This window comes from Pongo pygmaeus, chromosome 15, assembly GCF_028885625.2.
Source record: "Pongo pygmaeus isolate AG05252 chromosome 15, NHGRI_mPonPyg2-v2.0_pri, whole genome shotgun sequence".
Taxonomy (NCBI): domain Eukaryota; kingdom Metazoa; phylum Chordata; class Mammalia; order Primates; family Hominidae; genus Pongo; species Pongo pygmaeus.
In genome coordinates, this window is record NC_072388.2 from 74,375,573 (window position 1) to 74,400,422 (window position 24,850).

Here is a 24,850-nt window from a genome sequence, read left to right on the forward strand (position 1 = left end):
ATACTACTTTGCACCCACTAGGATGACTATAATGAAAAAAGAGAGATAATAATAAGTATTGGTGAGAATGTGGAGAAGCTGTCGTCATGAATTGATCATGGGAATGTAAAATGATGCAGCCACTTTGGAAAACAGTCTGGCAGTTCCTCAAATGGCTAAACAGAGTTCCCATGCAATCCAGCAATTTCACTCCTACATATATACCCAACAGAAAAGAAAACATGTCCACACAAAAACATACATGAGAGCTTATAGTGGCATTATTCATAATAGCTCCAAAGTGGAAGCAGCTCAAATGTCCATCAATTGGTGCATGAATAAATAAAACATGGTCTATCCATACAATGGATTATTATTTAGCCATAAAAAGGAATGAAGAACTGATACATGCTGTAATATGGATGAACCTTGAAAACATTATGCTGGGTAAAAGAAGCCAGCCGCAAGAGACCACATAGTGTGTGGTTCCATTTAGATGAAATGTCCAGAATAGGCAAATTCATAGAGACAGGAAATAGAGCCAGTACCGTGGTTGCCTAGGGGTGGAGAGATGGGAGGAGTGGGGAGTGATGGCCAAGGGATATGAGGTTTCTTTTGGGGATGATGAAAGTGTTCTAAAATTGATTGTAGTGATAGTTGCACAACTCTGGATATAATACAAGTTGGTGAATTGTATACTTTAATGAACAAATTGTATGGTATGTGTGAGTTTGATCTCAATAAAGCGCTTTTAAAAATGGAGAATAATAATATCTGCCTTACAGGGTTGTGGGGAGGCTGAAAAGGAATAATGTATGCAAATCCCCCAGTGTGTAACAATGTTCCAGAATTAGTAGCTAGGATTATTAAAACCCCCTTTTAGACCAGCGGCAGTGAAGAAGCCTTTTTTCCTTTTTATTGCTAGTATCTACCCAGGGGCAAGGAGAATAATCTGATAGGATTTAACATAGAACTAGGGAGGATATATGGTATAGAACAGCAGTTTCTAACTCCGACTACTGATTAGAATTCCCCGGAAAGTATTTCAAAAATATTGATCCTGATTCAGTTGGTCTGAGTGGGGCTGGCAGGTGTTCTAACCTGTAGCCATTAGCTGAAAACCCTGGTAATCCAGTTAAGAAACCAGCCCAGTTCTTTGAAGGAGCAAGGACATCTGTGTTCAGGTCAGAAGTCATACACAAGCAATGCACTTTATAGTTTGCAAACTTCTTTTGTAGACATCATCTCTGATCTGTTCCAACAACCCTATGAGGTGGTGTTAGTAGTATGAGTTGTTAGGGAGCTGACGCTCAGAAGATTAAGTCACTTGCCAGGGTCTCATTTTTAAAGCATAATTTTATCTATTATTAAAAAAAGGCAAGATCCACACACATGCTCATACCTATTAGTTATCAGACCTAACACCTTGGAGAGCACTGCCAAGGTGACAGCTGGTGCCAGGTTAATCTGTTTTACATAGACTTCAGAACAAAGCTCTTCCTGCTACTTTGCATTAACTGATGAGCATCCTGAGAGTGGAAAGCAAACTGATGAGGCACTATCTATTATCTATGTTTTAATTTTTCTGAGATGGAGTCTCACTGTCGCCCAGGCTGGAGTGCAGTGGCGTGATCTCGGCTCACTGCAACCTCTGCCTCTGGGGTTCAAGTGATTCTCCTGGCTCAGCCTCCTGAATAGCTGGGATTACAGGTGTGTACCACCATGCCTGGCTAATTTTTGTATTTTTAGTAGAGACGGGGTTTTGCCATGTTGCCCAGGCTGGTCTCGAACTCCTGAGCTCAAAGTGATCCACCTGCCTTGGCCTCCCAAAGTGCTGGGATTACAGGCATGAGCCACTGTGCCCGGCTAGCTAGCTAGCTATCACCTACCTACCATTTGTAACTAACTACTAAACTGAATGCGCAAGAAAAACAAAAGATGGGAATAATTTGGATACGAGATTATTAGAAACCTACAACTATCCCAGATAACATCTGAGTTAAAGGTTTTGCACCAGCCAAAACACATCTTTTTGTTCTCATTGAATGACTATAATAAGGATATGATGCAATTGTAAGCCCTTAAGTAAAATATATACCGCCTTAACCTGTTGAGTATTTTGTGGTATCATTTGAACAAGATGTTTCTGTTGCCGAAACCAATGGATGCTACTTAAAGTGGGGATCAGCATCTGGGAGCTTGTTAGAAGTGCAGATTCTTGGGTCTTACCCTAAACATACTGAAGCACACTCTCTGAAGGCTGGGGCCCAGAAATCCATGATGCAATAAGCCCCCCAGGGGATTCTGATGCTCTCTGCACATGTAGAGCATGTCTCCATGGTCACCCCTTCCAGCTCTGACTGGCCATGATTCTATCTGAGAATGGTTAAAGGATCTAAAACCACATTTTTCTCAACACCTATCTCAAGCTTCCTAGATGGATCCACCTGCCATTGGATACTCATTAATGCTTATGGTTCCCCGAATCTGTGTAAGGCAGGGGTTGCTTTCTGAGTCAGCAAACACCTTAGCGTTTCCAAACCAGTTATTTCCATGTCTTGAGATGCTCAACATTGCCACATCCACGGCCTAAGGGACTTCCCAATTAATTACACTGCCGAGCTTGTCAATAGGCTGGTTCCTTCATTGTTTTAGAAGGAAGAATCAGAGAAGCTGTTCTCATGCCAAAGGAACCCTCATTTGCTGCCACTGACCCAGAGTTCTCAGCAGTTCTGGTCTGATAACTGAGGATCCACTCCGTAGCCCTGGCAATGGCGAGCTCTGTGTCCCACTCTATCTGCCTCAGTGTGGCAAAGCCCTTTCCATACCTTCTCTCTGCACCTAAATTGCATCCCTCTCCTTAAATAAATCACTCTTGGTAAAACCCCTCTTCCATTCTCCGGGCCAGATATCCCTGGCTGTGAACCGTTTGGCCCTTTCACCTCGGTGGGGTTTATATTAGCTGGTGTTCAGTATTCTTGATGGGGAAGTTGCCTTTGCTGGGAGATTTGTCTGTTATCTGTGCCTTGTGCTTGAAAGAAATTGGATGAAATGCATGTTTTAGCCACACACCCTGCATACAGATTAAATGGAACTGCCTTGGTAGAGAATAATTAAGCCAAGGACCTTGTTTTTCACCTTCATGATGAAAGACAAATGACTTCCAAAGGCTTTAATAAGATGGCACTTGAAATGTTCTCCTACTTTGGCCAGCTCGGGACTTTCAGAACAGCCTTGTTCATAAATATTCTGTGCAACGACTGCATTTTCATTTAATTGTAGATAGAGTCATTTTGCAGGAGCTCTTGTCTCCATTTTTGACCCAGTGTAATCAAGGCATATTACACCATTTGTTGTTGTTAAAGAGTCAGTTTCAGCTGTATTATTAACTCTTTGAGAAGAAGACAGATTTTTCCCTGCCAGATGCATTCTGCTTCTCACCAGTCTTTTGGGGGTGGTGAGGGTCTTGTGGGGGCCACCATTTCTCTCCTTTTCTCATCTTTTGAAGTGACTGTCAATTGGACAAGAAAACAGATTGATTGCCTAGTGGGAAACTAGACCCCACTAAATCATAAATATGAAATGGGCCTGAAATAGACATATTTCAGCAAAAGACATCCTTCCCCAAATAGCTCTTCTCCAGCAAAAGGATTTCCTAGCAATCATCATCTCTTTTTCTCTTCAGTGTTAGGTTTTCTGTCTATGCCAAGGTGATTTTTCCTGTGTCTCCTGGATTCTTTCTCACTTTTGTAATAACAGTGTTTGCTCTTTCCTTAGCAAAACCGGCTGTAAATGGGTGTCACCCTGCCTAGCTGGCTTTCTCAGGCTTTGTTCCAAACACAATGCTGTCTTTTCTTAGCCATGGAAATGGGGCTGTTCTCCACTGGTTTTTGAGAGAATGGCCTTTTCCTATTCAGTTCATATAAACCAGCCTCACACCTCGGCGGCCTATTGTTTTTGGGGTTCTCTTAATGCAGAAGAAGGTTTTTACTATGGACAAGGGGAGTTGGGAGGGCCCTAGTCAGAGACATGCTGCATCTTGCTGAGATACGAGGAGACTGAGGAGTCAGTTTGGAAGGATCCACCTGTGGGCTCTGAAGCCCCACAAAGATTGTAGGGTGTCAGGCTTTCAGTTCATACAGAAGGTGTCCCCTACCTCTTTCCAGAAAGCAGTAGCCTTCCAATTGGTCCTGTCACTGTCCGACCCAGGACCTGGGCACACTTATTCCCCTTCTCTGACCTTGAGTTCCTGGCCTGAGGATGCAGCCAGGATCTAGGGTCTCTGGGTCTTCTCAGTTGCAGAATCTAAGGCTGGAGCTTAGTTTGCAGCCCTGCTTCCCACACCGTTTCCTGCAGATGCTGTGCACACGGAGCAATGGCTTATCCACCCGTGCCCCCAGCCATGGGAGCCGATTGACTCATGTTGGCAGGTGGAGCCATTGCCTCTGCCAGCTCTTGTTCAGAGCCTTCGCCTGGTGGTTGGCTGAGCTGATTGGAGTGAGCACAGCGTCCAGTGTGTGGGTTTGTTCACAGGTGAATGTACTTGATTACATCCTGGTGTTGGGGGCAGCTGAAGTGAAGTGGAAAGAACCCTGGACTTGGAGTCAGGAGTGTCTGGGTTCTTGCCCAGGTCACCAGCTCTGTGGATCAGGCCTCCCTTCCTCCCTAACCACGCAAGGTGCTGAGCACACAAAAAGTCAACAAGATGCAGACTTTGCCCTCGTGGAACTCCCAGTTTAATGGAGGAGTCAGAAACTGAGAATAGAATATAATACAGTAGGGGCCAGGATACGCTCAGAGCAGAGGGACACCTCCTCAGCCTACAGGGCATGAAAATCAGGAAGGGCTTGCTGTGGGAGGTGATGCTCTAGCTGCATGTACAGGAGACATGAGAAGTAAGCTAAGGGGACAGCAGGGCAAAGGCATGCAGGCCAGGGAAGTGTATGGTATATAGCACCTCAGTGTTTCAGGAGCATAGAGCGGAACCCTGGGATCGACAGGTGGTAAGACCACAGCAGGTGGGGCCAAGTCCCAGCAACCTCATTTGACATAGGAGCTTGGGCCTCATCCGGAGGGTAAGGTGGACAGTAACTGGGCCAGATTTGCATTTTAGAAAGATCCTTCTGATGGCTGGGGTGGAGGATGGTTGTGCAGGATCTGGAGGCCTCCTAGGGGGCTGGGGCAGTGGTCAAGGAGGGACAGTGGGCCTGGAAAGTGACAGTGGGGGTGGATGGGGGGAGCAAATCTGACGAAGATTTAAAATCTAGAATTGGATGGCTGGTGTGATCAAAATTGGAGATAACAAGAGGGACGGGGGTGTGGGGAGGCAGGTAGTGAGCCCTCAGGGACATCCACACTGAGCATCTGGCCCAGCTGGCACTTGGATATTTGGGTCTGCAAATCTAGATTTGGTTGGCATTAGTGTATGGGTGGTGGCTGAAACCACGTGAGTAGATGAAAATGGAGATCCACAGGCCATGCATATCGAGTGAGGAGAGTAGCAGGCCAAGGATGGGACCTGGAAAACAGCCTGGAAGGGATGGGAAATAGCAGGAGACTGGAAAGGCAAGGTCAGTGGATGGGCAGGTGCGGGGGAGCGGGTCCAGGGCATGGAAAATTCAGGAAAGAGGGATGATGCACAGTCAGGCAGAGCCTCCTAGGAGGATGGACCGAGCAGTGTCATCTGGGCTGGTCTGTGAAGACCCAATCCCTGTCTTGAAGAGCAAGCCATTTCCTTCTCTGGGACTCAGTTTCCTCGTCTGTAAAATCTAGGGATTAGCCTTGGTGCTTCCAAGAGCCCCTGGCACTAAGAGTCTGTAAAAGCAGAAATTTCTTTTTTCTTTTTTTTGAGACAGTCTTGCTCTGTTGCCCAGGCTGGAGTGCAGTGGCACAATCGTGGCTCACTGCAGTCTCAACATCCTGGGCTCAAGCAATCCTCCAGCCCCAGCCTCCTGAGTGGCTGGAACTACTGGTGTACACCACTGTGCCCAGCTAAGAAACTTCTTATAAGAAGTTAGGGGGCACCCTTCCTACATCCCACCCCTTCTCCCCTCAATCAGGCCCACGCTGCCTTTGAAGGCTGAATGAACAAAAACCCAGAGAAGTCAGAGCTGGAAAGGACTTTGTGGAGATTTTAGTCCAGCCCACCGTGTGGAAGGTAGCCTGATGGAATGGAGTCAATCCCTGTCTTTTCCCAGCTTGGCAGCCTCGGGCAGACACTCCACCTCGCTGAGCCTCAGTTTTCTCACTTGTAAAATAAGGCCCCTGAGACCCACCTTGCAGATGTGTTTGAAGGTCAGTGAGAAATGGGAGCTACTTGTGCTTATTAAAGATGAGCCCCAGGACCTGAGAGGTGACCTGATTGACTCAAGGTCACAGAGTAGGGCACTGTGGTGACCAGAGCCCAGGCTTCTGAGGACAAGCCCGCTAGGGTCAGCTGACTGCCAGAGGTCATAAATCAGCAGCCGTGGGCCAGTGCAGCCCACAGATGTGTTTTGTTTGGCTCATGCGGTGTTCCTTTCAAAATGGAATTTGTTGCTGACATTCAAAATTGGGAGATTCTACTTTAAAAATTTATATTTTCTTGAAAACTTGGAAGAATTAGCAGCACCGAGCCTGCATCCCACTGGGGCTAGTGTCCCCTCCCGTGGCAGGAGGGGTGGCCACCGCCCCATCCAGCCCTCCTCCCTCACTAATGGTGAGTTACTTGCTTGACCCCTGGGGTGATGTGAGTCTGCGACCCCAGCCTTAGACTGACCATTTGTCTTGAATTTTCTCCTAAAGCCCTGCCCGCTGTTCACTGAAACAGCTCAGTATTTCACAGCTGAGGCCCAGACCTTGGCCGCTGAGTAAGAAGGCCTGGCAAGAGACGGGAGAGACAGGAGGGCAGAGAGTTTCCAACAGCTCAGCCCCATGGGGGATGCTGGGAGGGCCTGGCCCCTGCAGGCTGCCGGGGGTCAGCAAGGGAGTTGGCTGAGGGCCCCTGGGGTTTCCTCATTCCTCCCTCCTGGAGTGGGAGGAGGCTATGGGCCTAGCCGGGCAGGCTGAGGTCTTGTCCCTGAATTGCCCTAGTTTGTTGATGGGTGGTGGGGGAGTGGGGAGGGACTGCAGCCCCTGGCTCAGTGCAGCCCTGTTTATGTAGGGGAATGTCTGGTATGTTTGGTATTTGGGTGTTTACTTCCCAGGGTGCTCATGGGTCCCTGGTGTTGAAATGTGGCTCCTCCATGCAGGGGGGGCCCTGGTGGGCCTGGCTGGCTGTGCGAGGCCCGAGGCTAGATTTCGAGGCTGCGGGGCTGTTACTCCAGGCCTGCTCACTGGCAACTCAGCACGCCCTGAACACCCCAGCCTGCTCCTACCTCTCCGCAGTACTCCTTTCTGTGCCGCATTCTGCCTGGAGGCAGGCCAGTGTGCCGCTGCTGCAATAGCACCGCCTCCGCCTTGCCTGGGAAGGAAGGCAGGGAAGCTGGCATCACCGAACTCTTCCTGTGCTCCTGGCTCTGGGCTGGAACTCAGTCCTCATTACTACCATGTGCGGCAGAGCTCAGTACCTTCCTGTACAAGTGAGGAATGGAGGCTCAGAGAGGCCAAGTAACTTGCCCAGGAGCACACAGCTGGTCTACAGCAGAGCTTCTGGAGGAACTCAGGTCTTAAAGACCACCCCCCAACCCCACCAACCAAAGCTCACACTGTCAACTCTGATGCCACAAGTCTCAGATTAGCCTGGTTCTGTCTGCCCAGGCAACAATTCTTAGTGAGACGGAACCCTCAGACTTGGGCTATTCTGGTTAGTGCTAGGGTTTTTTGGTTTTTCTTTTTTGTCTATTTTCGCTTATCACTTCCTTTATTTCTTTGTCCATGTGAGAGTTTCTGTATTTTCAGCGCCTTGGGTTGAGAATGTAATTTCTCTTTCTCATTCTGTCTGTCTGTGGGTCCTGCAAGCTATGTTTTTGAAAACGCTTATGAAAAGTCAGAATACAAAATCACATCTGGGCTGCTGTTTGTCACGGTGGAAATGCCGCGCAACCTGCAGACGGGGCCTGAGAAACACGGAAATGGGTGAGGGTTAGGCCCGAGAGGAGCTGGTGACGTCCCCTCCTTTAAGCCCCCTCCTTTAAACCATGGAGCTTGAATGTTACACTTTCATGTAAATTGTGCAATAACGTTTTTTAAAACATGTTAAAAACTTCTAACTCTAAAGGCAGTGATCATGCTCAGACCACCCACCCCTTGAAGAGCAGGACGTGCTCAGGCCCTGCGTCCCAAAGACCTGGATACAAATCCTGCGCTGTCACTGAGCATCTATGCAGCCTTGATATTCTTAGTTTCCTCATCTGCAAAAGTGGGGAAGCTGATAGAGCTGTGCTGAGTGACTTACTGAGATGGCAAGTTAAATGTAGTTAATTTAGTTAATAAACACCCATTCTGTGCCATGCTCAGCTCCGGTGGCTAAGTGACAGTGGTGAAGGTGATGATAGACTGAGATATTTATACAGATTAACTATGAATAGCTTAAGGTTCTCATGGGAAACTGACAACGGGCAGGCAAACATGCATGTGAAAAAGGTAAGTACTGTTAGTGAACGCACCTTGAAGGAAATACACAGGGAGATGGTAACAGGACAGGGCTTTTAGTTTGGGGTGGTCAGTAAAGACGTCAAGAAGTCGCAGCAGAAGGAGCAGCAAGTACAAACCCGGGGGACAGGGAAGAGCTTGTCGTTTTGAGGGAGAGGAAGAAGGCCCGTTGTTGGAGTTGAGGGGTAGAGGAGGGCGACGTAGTGGAAGGTCAGAGAGGCAGGAGGGGCCAGGTTTTCTTGGTTCTGTGGGCCACATGTGACGGAAGCTGTTGGAGGGTTGCAAGCAGAGGAGCTGACTTGTGTTTTAGCCAAGGGAGAGCCCTTAGGAGCCACTGCAGTCGTCCAGTGCAGAGGCGACGAGGGCTTGGACCAGGCTGGAGGCAGCAGGGATGGAGAATGTGGTGGATACCTTAGAGATGTATTTTGCAGGTGGAATCATTACAACCTGCTAAATGGACTGTGTGAGTCCTTAATCGGCTCCAGGGTAAACTTCTCTGGGCACACAGATCTGCGTGCGCGTGTACTGCATGCAGATCCTGATTTAGTAGGTCTGGGTGGCCTTGAAGACTGCATTTCTAACAAGTGCTTGAGTGAGTCTGATTGTGCTGTCGGCCAACCACACTCCACAGTGCCTGACTCCTGGCAAACGTCCAGGAAGTGCTCGCTGTGGGGATGACCACGAGCCCTGTAGGAATCTCTCAACTGTTGCTGTCATTGACTCCTGCCTGCGGGCCCTGGCTGGGGCCAGGACTGGGGGTGGACTTATGTAAATCACAGAGATAGATTCATACACGGGATAGTCTTGTTTGCCCTTCCCGTTTTACCCTGCTCTGTGCCCCAGGTGGCCCATCTCAATGGACCACATTACCCAGGAGTCCTTCCACTCTGGCTTCTGGTTGAACTTGGCCATTAGGAGGCACCAGCCTTGGAAAAAAATTTGGATATTCATTCCCCTGATCCCTCCCTGCTGGGCACCTGTTGGGCAGTGGCTGTGTTCCTCTACCAAAGAGCACAGCTCCTGTCTGGTGACCCTCTGCCATGGCTAAGTGACAGCTCTGCCTAGGTTCCAATCATCACTCCTGACTCTAGCCCCTTCAGGCCGGAGGTGTTTGTGACTCCACTGCTGCTGGTCCCAAGTTCCCTAAGCTCTGTCCACCCTCTGTAAGTAGTTCCCTCATTAATTTCCTTTAAATAAACCCGTTTCCTGCTGGGAGCCCCTAGTCCAGGGGCTTTGGTACTGACCGAGGTGACCCACCTCTTCCTTTTATTGGCTGCTGCTTAAGGGCCCTTCCGCATCCAGGCTCTGCTGCTTTCTCAGCGGTTTTAGGAACATTGCTAAGGGTGGGATTTTGCCCCTGATCACTGGGAACCATCTTCAGCTCCTCCATTAGCCCCTGGCATCACCTGACCTCCAAGGGTAGAAGCTTGGTGTCCCAGGCATCTTTCAGTGGCATGTGGCAGAAACCTTCTCAAACTCCCTTCAAGCCAAGGGAGGAATTTTCAGGACAGATTCATAGTCCCAATGACAAGGAGCATAGTCAGTCCTCACCAGGGTGGCATCAAGAGGACCAAGACAGCATCTTTCTCTGTGTGTCTTCTGTCTGTCGACTGTTCCTCTGTCTGTGCCGTTGGCTTCTGTCCACATCTCTGTATGTTTCTCTCCCTGTGGCGCTGCCTCTGTGTCTCTCTCTCCCCTTCTTCATCTCCGTGTTCTGTGTGTTTCTCTGCCCCACTGTCTCTGTGTCTGTCTGCCTGTTTGTCAGGAGCACTCTGTCTCAGGGCCTGGTGAGGTGAGCAAGGCTGGGTGAGGTGCCCGGGGGCATGGCATGTAGGGAGGTGCTCCCTCTTTGGTGCTGACCCTGCACTTGCTTAAATGTGTGCCTTGGGCATCCCGCCTGCTTTCCCCTGCTCCAGGCCCGGCTTTTCTCTCCATCCCCCTTTCCCTCTCTTTGCCTGTTTCTTTGTCTCCCTGACCCCCTCTTGGAGCTGAGTGGTTGTTTCTCTCTTGGCACATGGTCTCTGGTCTCTGCTCACCCAAAACTTTACAGCCCGATCTTCCTGCCTCCCCGGGCCTGTGGCTGAAGTTGGTTGCCCGGCCCTGCATGACCCCTCAGTCCAGCACTCAGGATCTCCCAGTCCAATTTAAAATTCCAGGAGAGTGAGTACAGCTCGGCTCAGCCGTTCGTGCCTCATCCAGTCAGCTGTGGCAGGGGCTTGAGAACAGGCTGTCTGAGGAGGGGTCTGGGTGAGGCAGGGCTGCTCCGCACGAGGGCCCTCTTGGTCCTGAGTCCCCAAGTCTCTCCATCCAATGTGAAGTGTGGCACAGCAGCACCCCTCACTGCCGGGACCCAGATGGACTTGCCCTTGGACCTTCCTGGGAAACTGCAGGAAAACAGAGCCAACACTAAGTTTGAGAACAGGGAAAAGCATGCTCCCCTCCCACCCTCAGCCCGCATCTCATGGTTCTTGAAATGTATTGAGCATCAAGCTGCCTCCTCTTCAAACGTCCTGGTTCTTCCAGCTGTATCTGCGGAAACAAATCATTATCACCCAGTTTGGGGTTCTGGTTTCAGATGTCAGAGCCGCGTATGGTACAAATACTCTGTGCCGTCTTTCTCCCACACATGGGCAAATGCTTTAGAGAATTCAAGAAGCACCAGGAAGGAGGAGGCAGCAGCCCTGACTCTGGGGATGAAGGAGCCCCAAGAAGGGCTGGGGAGAGTCTCCAAGTGGTCCCTGTCTAGGGGGTGCAGATGGCACAGGCCATGTTAGCTGTGGGGCATGAAGGCAGAGGGGATCTGCCAAATGCCTATCTCGTTTCTGGTAGCGCCTTAACAGCTGTTTTCTACATCTCTAGGCAGCTCTTAAATAGCAGCGCGAGGATTTAGGGGTGATGCAGCACAGTTTCAATGGGGAAGGTGTGAGGATGGGGCTTTGGGATCACATCTTGCCTCATTGGGAGATACCAGCCAAGGTTGGGGGCATGGGTGCAGGAAAGGCCTGGGGCTGGGCTTGGAAGCTGGTGGTGGCTGTGAAACTGGGGGCTCTAGGTCTCAGCACACACCCTAAATTTTTTCCTGGCCTGCTTAGGGCTCATGCAGAGTTGCCATAGCTGTCAGGGGCCTGTGCCTCCAAATCTAAACTCTACCTTCAGCCAGTGTGCTTCTAGGGAAGGCAGGCTCCAAGCTTTGCTGGCCTACTACAAACAGAGAGAAGAGGCCACCCCGGCAGAGAAAGCTCCCGTGAGCGCTGGGGAAAAGGCCATGCAGATGCAAACACGGGTGATAAGTCACTTTGTAATGAAAGAATCTAAGCCTGTAGCATCTCTCTCTGGAATCCTGAATTCCATTCATTCATCTGAGTGACATTTGTTGAGCCCCTCCTGAGTGCCACGCGCTGTACCAGGTGCCGGGAATGCTCAGGTCCGGTTCTTCAGGCTAGCAGGGAAAACAGGCACCCACACAAACTGATGCCTGTGGTGGGATGCGATGGAGACTCCTACAGTGCTGTAGCAGCACCAAAAAAGCAGCGGATTCTTTTTCTTTTTTAACTTTTAGGTTCAGGGGTACATGCGCAGATTTGTTATATAGGTAAATTCGTGTCACGAGGGTTTGTTGTACAGATTATTTCATCACCCAGGTTCTAAGCCTAGTAGCCAATAATTATTTTTTCTGATCCTCTCCCTCCTCCCACCCTCCACCCTCAAGTAGGCCCCAGTGTGTGTTGTTCCTCTCTGTGTGTCTATGTGTTCTCATCATTTAGCTCCCACTTATTAGTGAGAACATGCAGTATTTGGTTTTCTGTTCCTGTGGTAGTTTGCTAAGGATAATAACCTGAGCTCCATCTATGTTCCCGCAAAGGACGTGATCCCGTTCCTTTTTATGGCTGCATAATATTCCATTGTGTAATATGTACCACATTTTCTTTATCCAGTCTATCACTGAGCATTCAGGTTGATTCCATGTCTTTGCTATTGTGAATAGTGCTGCAATGAACATACACATGCATGTGTCTTTATGATAGAACGATTTATATTCCTTTGGGTATATACTCAGGAATGGGATTGCTGGATTGAATGGTGTTTCTGTTTTTAGCTAAAAGCAGCTGATTCTATCTGGGGAGTCAAAGGACCCTTCCTGGAGGAGGTGATGTTTACTTTCGAGGTTGAGTAAGAGTTTACCAAGTGGGAAAGGAAGGATATCTCACTCAAGGCTGAGAGGGCCTGGCTGGCTTGGAGAAGGGTGAGACATTTGGACTAGAGGGTGATGCAGGAGGGGATGAACGTGGCTGGAGAGGGGAGGAAGAGCAGCCCCTGACCTGGGCCTCAGCCTGGCCCAGTTGATCTCTTAAACTTTCTTCCAGCTCTGAATCTCTGCATTGCTGCTAAAGCAGCTTCTGTCTGCTTCTGACTTTCTGTGGAATAAGACCCTGTGCAGGATGAGGGTAGGGATTGAAGCCTTGGAGGACAGAGGTTGGTTGCTCAGGGGACGACACAAGGCCTTGCAGTACCCAGGCTGCACACATCACCTTGGCAGTTTGTGGGCAAACCCTCCTGGCCGAAGGGAGATTGCACCGCCAGCCACTTCCTCCAGTTCCTTCCCTCTGCCTGTCGTCACGGTTACCTTGGCCTTGTTGGGGGTGAGGTTAAGGTTGGGCGGAATCAATTTCAGCCAGGTTTCTATTTTCCCAGATGCAGGTCAGCCAGAGGAGCTGTCACTTCTGGTTCAGTTTCAAAGAAGGCCAAGGGACTGGGAGGTGCTTGGGTGTGGCGGTGTTGATGAGGCGCCTCTGCAGTTGACTCCCAGGTGGGGTGGGAGTGGGGCAGGGAGAAGCTCAGAGGTGGTGAGGAGGCAGAAAGGGGGCTGCCCTGCCAAGGCCTGTGCTGATAGCCATGGTGCTGGTCTCGGGCCCAGGCCCTCTGTCCTGAGCCCCCAGAGCATGCTGGGAGTGTGCAGGGAGAGGTTGTTTATTTTCCTGGCCTATAGCCCTTTGGGCTGAGACCTTGTTCCAGGCCTTGGGCTGCCAGAGTCACCCCCCGCACCCTCCTCCCTGGCTGGAGAAGTGAGAGAGTTGGCAAGCCCAGGACAATCCAACGGCTTCTCTAATGGCCTATGACTGTGGTCTGTCCCCAGCCCAGCTGGTCCTGGGTGTTCTTCAGATTTTCCTGGTAGATTACCTACCAGGTAGGTAGGCAAGAGGCAGCAAGAGGTGCCACATCAAAGTGCTCCTGACGGACTGGCGCTGTAAGGGCTGGTGGTCAGGAACAGGGTGCTTGAAACCAGAGAAATCTGAGTTTGAATCCTGACTCTGTTTTGTAGTTGGATGGCCTTGGGCAAATTGAACTATTGAGCCTCAGTCTCACCATCTGTAAAATGGTACAGTAATAGTAACTTCCTCATAAGACTTTGATGGTGAGGATTAAATGACATGTGTTTAAAGCATTTATCAAAGTAGGCAACAAATGGCACCTCTTGTTATTATTACTAATGGAACAATGACAACAGCAACTTTGATTCGAAGTCTGTGCTAGTGGGCAGTGAGTCTCCTTCTCCCCATTCCAGGGGTCCTATTTCATGCATGGTGATTTCTTAACATGTCCTGAGGGAGAAGCAAGCCCAGAGACTCAGGAGGCCCCTTGCTTGTGCCCCAGGGTCCTTCAGCTCTCCCACAGGTGGGCATCCTGGGGGAAAGGATTAAAGCCAGATGAGGAGGCTGGGGAGACTGTTAGTGACAAGAGGAAATGGATCCCAGCATTTGGAAAGGACCAAGAAAGGAATATTGGGTATGGAGGAGTGGGGAAGATCTTAAATCCCAACAGAAGGTAAGAGGAGAGGACAAAGATAGTCAAGGAGGTGCGAAGGTGGCAGTGGAATGTGGAACCTGTGTCCATGCCCAAGGCGTTTTTAAAGGAAGTGCCTGGGAACCACTGGCCTGGAAAATTGTACCCAGAGGGCTTGGGCTGGGCAAAAGAAAAGGCCATCACCGCCCATTGGGTGACACCTCTGTGTGAGTAGATTTGCCAGGCTCCTGAACTCCTTATCTGGCTTTAATCCTTTTCTCTGCTTTTGCATATTCTTCCCCCAGAATGCCCACCTGTGGGAGAGCTGAGGGACCCTGGGGGCAGAAGCGAGGGGCCTCCTGAGTCTCTGGGCTTGCTTCTCCCTCGGGACATCTGAACCCGGATATCTGTCTTAGTTCATTTTGTGTTGCTATCACAGAATACCACCAACTGAGTAATTTATAAAGAAAAGAAATTTATTTCTCACAGTTCTGGAGGCTATGAAGTCCAATATCAAGGTACTGGTGTCTTGTGAGGGCCTTCTTGCTGCATCATCCTAGGGCAGAAGGTGGGAAAGCAAGAGAGTACAAGAGAGCAAGAAAGGGCCAAATTTCCTTTTATAACAAATCCCCTTTTCTAATAACAACATTAATCCATTCATTAATATTGGTACTAACCACCTCTTAAAGGTGTCACCTCTCAACACGGTTGCATTGGAGATTAAGTTTCTAACACTTGAAGTTTGGGAGACACATTCAAACCATAGCAGAATCCCTGCCCTTTTGGGCTACTGACTCCTCCCTAGGATGCTCTGAGATGATCCCTGGACTGGCTGGGAGGTATTTCCAACTCTCCAGGCAGTGGGCTGGCAGAAGTGATCACTTGCTCACTGCTGAGATGTGGGTTAGAAAGGTGAAGTTGTCCCTCTGTCTGTGTGTCAGGACAGAAACTGTACTCCAAGCCTGCCTCAATGTCTAATCAGTGGCTCTGTGCCCTCACAGCTAGATGAGGAAGAGGAGCGAAGGAAAAGGCGCCGGGAGAAGAACAAAGTCGCAGCAGCCCGATGCCGGAACAAGAAGAAGGAGCGCACGGAGTTTCTGCAGCGGGTGAGCTGACCGGGTGGGTGGGGAGGCCTGCCATTCCTTGGAGTGAGCTTGTGTACTCTGGACCAGGAGAGGCCATCAGATGTCTTTGTAGTCAGTGAGCATCTGCTGGCAGCTGCCAAAGCAGCCTTGGCTCCTCTGCTCTTTCCTACCTCCTGTTTCCTCCCCAATCTCTGAACCAAGACAACCAAGGGCAGCCTTCAGCAGTTCCTGCCCACACAACCCCTGGAAGCCCAAGAAGGAAGGAGGAGCCAAGTTCCCCTCCACTGAGGTTAGACCCTTGGTGCTGATTGACCCAGATGGCCCAGGACTGCCACTCTCTATTTTGGTTCCCTGGTGGCTACCAAAGTTGTCTAGAGTGGGTGCCAATGAAGCTAGGTAGTAACATCCTGAATGTGGGCACTGGACACAGCCTCTGGCCTGGCTACCTCTGCACAGAGAAAAGCTCCTTCCCTTAGCTGCAGGTGTCTTATCCAGCACTGCATGCCATCTGGCCAGCCCCTCAGCTCCACTGAAGGTGACCTCCAAGCTCTTTGCTGCTGCCTCTGGGAATAAGAGGTCAGCTCTGCATGCAGAGGTCAGCCAGGGGTTGCTTTTCCTCCTGGCCCTACCTGCCCTTTCATTTGGAATGTGCCAAGCAGGATGTTTGTTCTTTTTCTCCCAAGTCCTGCCTCTTAGAGCTTCCCTGCATCTCAGAAATGGTGGCTGGCAGTGAGGGAACATGACCAGAAAGCTAATCAGTCCAGGCCAGGAGTCTCTGGTCTTTCCACCCCTAATCATTGGTTCATTGCTGAATAATAATGATAATATATAATAATAACATAATGGGGCAGGTCCTATTCTGTAAGTACACAGTAACTAACAATAGTTGCCACTATTTGTAAAGTTGGATGCTGTGCTGAATGCTGTATGTACATTATCTCATTTTATTGGGATAATAACCATATGAAGTGGGTACCTTCATTAGTCTCTTTCTACAGATAAGGAAACTAAGGAAGTGTGGGGCTAAGTAATTTGCCCACGTCTGCTATATTGGCATTCATTCATTCGTTTGCTCTTTTGTTCATTAATTGATTTAACAGGTATTTTTAAGCATTTACTAAATGTGCATCCCTGTGTTGGGTACACTGGGGGCACACAGGAAGGAGCAGACATGGTCCTCCTGTGGGAACTGGAGAGACAAGGCTAGATTGGCCTGGTGTTCTTGGACTCTGGAGGGTCTATGGGCATCTTCTCATACTTGCAACAAGCAGAGAGCTATTCTGTGGCCATGGGTGTAGACGCATGGGGCCGTGGATCTACCTCCAGGCTGTGAGTGTCCAGGGCAGGGAATGGTTATTGTAGACGGGAGTTAGACTCCTGAATCTGGGAGCCCATTGGAAGAGATGGTGCTACAACATTGGGCTGGGAATCTTCAGGAAGTTTCTAAGACACGAGCCTTCAAGATGGATGAGGTGTCACATACCTCATTTCCAGCACCGAGTGCCTGCCATGAGCAGAGCTGGATGAGAAACAGCAGGGACTAGAGAAGCTTCACGTGAGATCCCTGCCTTCAAGAGCTTGTCAGCCAGTTACCAGGCAAGATACGCCCTAGCGGACAGCATGTTAGTGACACACCAGTGCAATAAAGAGTTGGTGCCCAATGAATGGCACTCACTGCCCATCACATTCCAGGAACACTAGCTGAGCACCTACTGTGTGCCAGGCATTTCCTGTGTTTTATTTAATCCTTATAACATTCCAGTGAGATAATATTATTTATCTCCATTTTAGAGACTGACCTGTAGCTCAGAGAGGTCAAGTTACTTGGCCAAGGTCACACTGCTAGCGAGTGGTGGGCTTGGATGTATTCATCCTTTGCTGATCCACCCATCCATTTAGTAGGTGTTTAGTGAGTGCCTGGGGCACAGAGGGCAGGCAGGTGGTGTTGGCAGTGGGATGGGAGGCAGCAAATAAGGAATAGTGACTTGTGCGGAGCATTATGTCAGGCAAGCCCGGCGAGCTGTGAGAACACACAGCAGGGGCCCTGTCCTGGTCTAGGCTAAGGAAAGGCTGCTTCAATTCAGACATAAAAGAGGAGTAGGAGCAGTTGAGATGGAGGCCCTAGAGGGTTATGAGGAATGGAAGGGCCCAAGCAAAGGCAAAAGGTGCTGTTTAAGGATGTGTTTAAGACATTGAAAAGGATACCAGCTGGAGTTTAGAGTACCAAGTGGTGGGGTGGAGAGGCAGGCAGGGCCCAGATCCCTCATAATAGGGTGACGCTAGATGCTGGGTTGCCTGAGGCATGCCCAGTCTGTGCCTGTTGTCCTGGCCTAATGATTAGTAGCCCCTTCCTTCACTCTCACAAGTGCTGCGCTAGGATGATGAATTATATGGTCATGGAGAGCCACTGAAGGGCTGCAGGAGGGGAGACGCACACCTTCAAAAGATCCCTCTGGCGGCAATGTGGGGCACAGATTGAGGTAGAAGGATCAGTTTTGGACGTGTCATGTTGCAGACCTGGGGGATTCTCTCTTAGTTTATTTTTAATAGGTAAAATACAAGGCTCAGAGATACATATATTAATTGTTAATAAATATTAATTATTTAAGCAAGGGGATATATACAGTTGGGACAAATATCTACAGGCGGCCTTTCATAGCCAAGGGTTCTGCATCTGTGATTCGACCAACAGCAGCTCAAAAATATTCAGAAAAAAAAGCATCTGTGCTGTTTATTCCCCAAACAATGCAGCATAGCAGCTATTTACATAGCATTTACATCGTATTAGTCATTATAAGTAACCTAGAGATGATTTAAAGTATACGGGAGATGTGTACAGGTGATATCCAAATAACGTGCCATTTTATGTAAGAAACTTGAGCATCCTCGGATTTTGGTATCCTCGGGGAGTCGTGGGACCAATCGCCCATGGCTACTGAGAGACAACTGTATATATATTATAGGTAAAAAGCCACCGTCCCACCCTTGACCCCTGGACACCCAGATCCACACCTGGAAGATTCTTACTGCATCTCAGGGTTTGCCTGCCTAGACTAGCCGAGGCCCTGAACCCCGGGGAAGGGGCAGGCTTTGGGAGGGGTCAGGTCCGCACCCTGCAGGCTCTGGTGCTACCTCAGTACCTCCTCCGTCTGCAGTCAGGAGCAGTGGCCCTGAGGCTTATGCCTTGTATAATGCTGGCAGCTTCTGTCACGCTGCTGTCCTAACCCAGGTTCTCTAGATGTTACTAGCAATAATGCTATCTCACACTCCCGTGGTGCCCTCTGGTCTTCATAGCCACTCTCTCCTTGATGGTCACCGTGGCCCCGGGAGGAAGAAAGGCAAGTCCCATCCATTGATGAAGTTCAAGGCCACCCAGTGGCCGAGTCAGGACGAGAACCTGGGGCTTCCTTTGTGCCCCACACAACATTCAGGTTGCCCAGACTCAAAAGAAATTAGGAAACTCATTTGCGGAAGCATAGCTAGCAAGCAGCAGAGTCAGGATTTTAATCCAGACAGGTCTTTCAGGCTCAAAGAGGCATATCAGGCTGCTTCTCAGCTCTTACAAAAATTTAGTGGAAATCTATTTTATATGCCTTAGAATAGCTTTTTAAAAATATGGATTCAGATGATCTTTTGTTGTTGCTGTTGCTGTTTTTGAGACAGAGTCTCACTTTGTCACCCAGGCTGGAGTGCGGTAGCACAGTCATAGCTCACTGCAGCCTTGTACTCCCAGGCTCAAGTGATCCTCCCACCTCAGCCTCCTGAGTAGCTGGGACTACAGGCACACCACCACACCTGGCTAATTTTCTGTTTTTTTTTTTTTTGTAGAGACCGGGGCTCCCTGTGTTGCCTAGGCTGGTCTTGAACTCCTGGACACAAGTGATCCTCCCACCTCAGCCTCCCAAAGTTCTGGGATTACTGTCGTGAGCCACCATGCCCAGCCAATTCAAACAATCTTAATGCTTAAAGTCCCCTGGGCCAATGATCACATTTTCTGGGAGGAAACTGAGGCCCAGAGAGAGGAAGTGACGTGGCCAAGGTCACACGGCCAGGATTAAAAGCCAGGACACCCAGCCCTTCACCTTGTATTCTTCCTACTGCCTTTGCCGACCACAGTGTAGGAGGCAGAATCTTAGCATGCACTAATTCTATTCTAAAACAACAAATGGTTTCATTTTCTCTGGGGCAATAAATATCTAACAGAAGTCAAAACAATAAACAAAAATGCAGCCGGACGTATATGCTTCATAATTAATGCGAGAAAGATCTTCGCTCAGTTCCTTCATTAATTAGGAAAACAAATTAGGTAATTGCTGTTATAAAGTCACAAACCACTTCTATAATCATGGTTTAAAAAAAAAGATTCTTCTGAACTCAACTTATACTTACACAATAAATAAATATGTAGAGCCGACTAATAACTCTTTGAGTGTGGAAGGCAGTAAAACTAAAAGGCAGTTAGTTACATTCTGGCTGGGCGTGGTGGCTCATGCCTGTAATCCCAGCACTTTGGGAGGCCGAGGCAGGCAGATCACTTGAGGCCAAGAGTTCGAGACCAGCGTGGCTAACATAGTGAAACCCTGTCTCTACTAAATGTACAAAAATTAGCCAGGCGTGGTGGCACATGCCTGTAATCCTAGCTACTTGGGTGGCTGAGGCACGAGAATTGCTTGAACCTTGGAGGCAGAGGTTGCAGTAAGCCAAGATCGTGCCACTGCACTCCAGCCTGGGTGACAGAGCGAGACTCTGTCTCAAAAGAAAAAAAGCAGTTAGTTACATTCTGACAGCCAGACAGTCCGAATTCGGGATATTCCGTGATGTACCCTAACATTTAAAACCACAGAATATAATGTTCTTTGTATGATAGCTGCATGAGTGAAGCAAGTTACCCTACACTGCACTGATCTTTGTGTGTGATATAGACGCTCCCACATAGAGTTGGTTTGACACGTGGTAGTTTCTAGGAGGCAGATCTATGTGTGCAGTGCTATTGAATTCTGCCTGTCAGAAGCTTCACCCTTGTATGTCCAATTTTAACTTCAAACTCACTGTACCCAAAACAAACTCCTCCTTTTCCTTCCCACTGCTTTCCAGAACAGCTCCCCTCGCAGGCTCCATTCCTCAGACCCTCCATCGGTTTCATAGTCAGCTCTCTGCCCTATCTCCTTCCTTCTCCAAATCCAGCCAGTCACCAAGATCTGCTGATTTTTCTTTGAGACGTCTTCCTTCTCTTCCTCTCTTTCTTCTTTATGCTATTCTCTTGCTTATAAGTTACAGTAAGCCTCTCTGGTTTACAAAGTGCTTTTTCCCTGTGGGTTCATCTACTCCCCAAGAGCCTCACCTGTCTACAGAGGAGATGACTGAGGCTCAGAGAAGTTAAGAAACTTGCTTCTAGACTCAGATTCTCAACCCACAAGCTTTCCAGAGCTACAGGCTGGCTCTCAACCCACCTTCTCACTTTCTACCCTACTAAGTCCTAAAGCGAGCTATGATCACAGTGGAATAGTTTTCCCTTCTAAACCCATCCTAAGCTTTCCCATGCCTGGGTCTTTGTTCACTCAGGGTTCTCCACCCGCAAGTCCCTCCTTCCCCTTCTCAACCCAGCCTGAGTCAACCCATCTTTCATGCCCAAGGTCAGACGCGCTCTTTAGCCCTCTCTAAGGTCTTCTGAACCCTGGGTGGCTGATGGTCACACATTAGTAAGCTCTGCCTTGTTGCACAGATTGCTTCTTCCCCTTACAGTGGAAAGGCCACAAGAGCCAGTGGGGGGCTCATGGCTCTTGGATTCCCCAGGGCATTCACTGTACATAGCAGGGCCTCAGCAAACACTCATGGATGGGTGGGTTACCCTGACACTCCTTGAGGCAGGGGCTCAGGAGAGTTTGAAGATGGAGCTAAGCCCTTGGGCTGGGGAGACTGTGATGGTCAGAGGGTTTGTGAGAAGTTCCCAAGGCCACCAGAGAGTCACCAGTGAGCAGGGGGCTGACATTGGCATCTAACTGCCCCAGCCCGAGGGCTCACAGGCTTCCATGGATTCATGCGGGGTCTCTCCTGGCCCTCCGAGATGCGCCCCTATTGGAATTCTCAGAACAGAGGACCAGGCCAGCTTTCCAGTCACGTCCCAGCCTATGGAACCAAAAACCACCAGAGCTGGTTTTTAATATTTTCCCCGAGCATTTTTTTTCCTTTAGTGAAGCTGTTTTCTCTCAGCGTCTGGTCACGAGGCCTGCCCCTCTCAGAGTTCCCGGGCACTCATGCTGCCGCCTCAGAGATGAGCACAAGGAACAGTTCAGTCAGACCGGCTGTGGGAGGAAGACGGCACCCCTAGAGGGAGAGGGTTGGGCCCACTGAGGGTTCTGGGGACCCCCTGGGGAGGCCGTTCCACCTGTGCCCTGCCAGGAGGACCAGCAGGCTTATGGGCTCACAGGCCCTCTGGTTGTCACATACGCAGTTGCAACTACTGCTTGCTCTTTGACTGATACAAGTTGCTCAATCTCTTGCACTATTGCCATTTTGGACTAAATACTTGTGGGGCTGGCCTGTGCATTGAAGGGTGTTTAGAGCATCCCTGGCATCTACCTGCTAGATGCTGGTAGCACAGCTCCCTCTGAGCTGTGACAATCAAAAATGTCTGCAGACATTGCCAAATGTCTCCTGGGAGGCAAAAATCAGTCCTAGTTGAGAACCACTTGTCTGAAACTTTGCTGGCCCTCGAATAAATGTCAGCTCTCAAAGTTTTTAGACATAATCCAAGAAAAATCATTCAGATGCTGTTTTACTGTTCAATCCCCCAAGCCTTGAATCGATATGCCCATCTCCCATCTACACTATGGACATGTAACCCTCGCCACCTCCCGAATCAAATCGTCAACATTCCTTCCTTCCCTTGGAACCTCTCCAGCTGAGCCGGAAGTTCCCTGGAAATCTCACTCGAGGTCTATTGGAAACCTCATTTGGGATCCAGCAGGATGACTGCTGATTCCCTGTCTGTGGGCAAAGCTTCCAGATTATAGGGATAAGGAAGAGGCTATTGAAATAATTATAGACTAATAGCTAGGAAGCACATGTTTTAGGAGGAATAACATGACTACACTACACTCACTGATCCCACCGGCCAAGGTATCTCCCACATGTGTCTGTCACACATCAAAGCACGTTGCCGTTACACTGCCATCTGTGTCCCCTCTCGGGCCCCCCCATGCTTGCTCCATAGACCTGCTCTAGGTCCACCTGGCCTCCTTTCTTTGCCCACCCTTTCTTTCTTGTGCAAAGGCCCTGAGGCGGCAGAGTATTTGGCATATTTGAGCAACAGCAAGGTGGTCACTGAAGCTGGGGTGGATTGAGGGAGGGGAAAGAGGTGGGACGTGAGCCTGGCTGGCCCTAGAATATAACCTGGACGTGACACAGGCCAGTGTCACCGCTGTGGCAGGCACTGCTTGCAGAAAGTCAGTTAGCCAGGGGCTCAGTAGCAGTGTCTGTGCTTCCTCCTGCAGAAAACAGGCCAGTGCCAGCCCAGCATGCCCTGTGCCTAACCACAGGCAGAGCATCTCCCCAGAGCCAGTCCCCATGAAACTCACAGCGTGCTTCTGTGTTGGCATACAGGAATCCGAGCGGCTGGAACTCATGAATGCAGAGCTGAAGACCCAGATTGAGGAGCTGAAGCAGGAGCGGCAGCAGCTCATCCTGATGCTGAACCGACACCGCCCCACCTGCATCGTCCGGACCGACAGTGTCAAGACCCCTGAGTCAGAAGGCAACCCGCTGCTCGAGCAGCTCGAGAAGAAGTGACCATGGGCTGGGAGGAGGTGGAGGAGGAGGAAGAGGAGGAAGAAAAGTGACAAAGAGGGAGGGGGAGGGGGGCCCCAGATGGCCCTTCCTTTGGTGTGTGAAAAACTGTACAATGAGGTTCAGCACAGCCAGCATCAGCCGAGCTTTTTTGTGAAACTCAGATCAGCCACCCAGGAGGAAGAGCGGGCTGAGGAAACCCAGAGGGACCAAGCGCTGAGACCAAAGTTGACCCTCGGGTAGGGTTGTCCTGCCTGGGGCCCCACTTGAAGGAGGCGGGACAGAGGCGCCGAGGCCAGGGAGACAGACACCCAACAAGGCAGCCCTGGGCTCTTCTCCGGCCTCTTCACCAGGGCACCCTTCCGAGGAACCTCTGAACAGCCAGGAAAAGCCATGAGTTGCAACCAAAATATGGCTGAGGATGGAACTCAGAATGAAACTGCAACCCACCTGCCCCCAGCCCTGCCCCTCACCCTGATTCGAAGCTGGAGAGGGGCATGCTGCGGGGCCCTGATGCCCCCACCCACCTCGGTCCAGCGCGGCCCTGCCCAGGAGGCGGCAGCCGGGCGCACCCTCGCCAGCCCTGCTGGAGTTTGCTGTGGGCACTGAGGCGCGGGCGCCCTTCCAAAGCACATACTCACCGAATGTTTACAGACTGGCTGTCCTGGCAGGGCTTTCAACTGCACATGTTTTTTATACTTTCCTTTTTTTTTTTTTTAATATTTTTTACAAAAAAAAGATTTTATACAAGCAATATATATATGGATTTCTATAATCACTCGATGTGATACAGTATAAATATGCTATGGTTTGTTTGTTATGAACAGATAGCCACCAGTTACGGCCGTTGTGTGTAACTCCTAAGTACTGTAGTCTCTGGGTGTCGGGGGTGGCCAGGGCGGGGGCGGGGTGCATTTCCATCCTTGTAAACCCTTCATAGTACTCAGTCCTGTATCGCTCAGTAAACATTGCTCTTACTTACACAGCCGCCTTGCGTGGTGTCTGCCTGGGGAATGGGTGCAAGGCCCTCTCGGGGTCGGAGACTGTTTGGAACCTCTGCTATAGGCCCGTTCATTTTCACAACAGCTCTCCTATTTCACAGATGAGGAAGCTAAGGCTCAGAGACATTAAGCCACCTGCAGTTACTATTTTGAGAGCAGTCAGAGTGTTCACTCACTCTGCAGATGTTTTCTGAGGGCCTGTTGTGTGTGCCAGGCCCTGAGAATTCACTGGAGAATGAAACAGACCTAAGTGTTGCCCTCGTGGGGCCTTCAGTAAGGAGTGAGTCCTGTGCTTGCTCCATACGTTGTCTCATTTCGTCTTCATGGCAGCCTTGCCAGGGAGCAGCACTTGTCTCCAATTCACAGATGGCGAATTAGAGGCCCAGGGAATTAAACTCGCAGCCGCCATTTGTTGAAGACTTATTTTGTGACAAGCAGACATAGTCTCTTCCCTTCTCACAACAGCACAAAATAGGCACGATTCTTCTCATTTTACAGATGATTTAACCGAGGCTCAGAGAAGGTAAGCGACTTATCCAAGGTCACCCAGCTAGCAAGGGACAGAGCTGGTGTCTGAACTCTACCTCCAGAGGCCTGTGACTCTCCTCCTGTCACCAACCCACTATGATTGTCCTCATGGTTGAATAG

At 49.8% G+C, this 24,850-nt stretch overlaps 1 protein-coding gene across 6 annotated transcripts in view; it reads left to right on the forward strand.

Annotated features, from left to right (window-relative positions):
- JDP2 (Jun dimerization protein 2) overlaps nucleotides 1-24,184 on the forward strand; it is a 42,196-nt gene extending 18,012 nt beyond the window's left edge. For 5 of the 6 annotated variants that reach the window (XM_063651877.1, XM_054449271.2, XM_054449273.2 and 2 more), the window contains 2 exons: nucleotides 15,333-15,437; nucleotides 23,019-24,184. In XM_063651877.1, coding sequence (XP_063507947.1) covers nucleotides 15,333-15,437; nucleotides 23,019-23,204 — 291 coding nt within the window. In that variant the 3' untranslated portion in view covers nucleotides 23,205-24,184. Of the gene's footprint in view, nucleotides 1-15,332; nucleotides 15,438-19,244; nucleotides 19,652-23,018 lie in introns of those variants that run through there. The other variant, XM_063651878.1, reaches the window with a different exon arrangement.
- The last annotated feature ends 666 nt before the right edge of the window (nucleotides 24,185-24,850 follow it).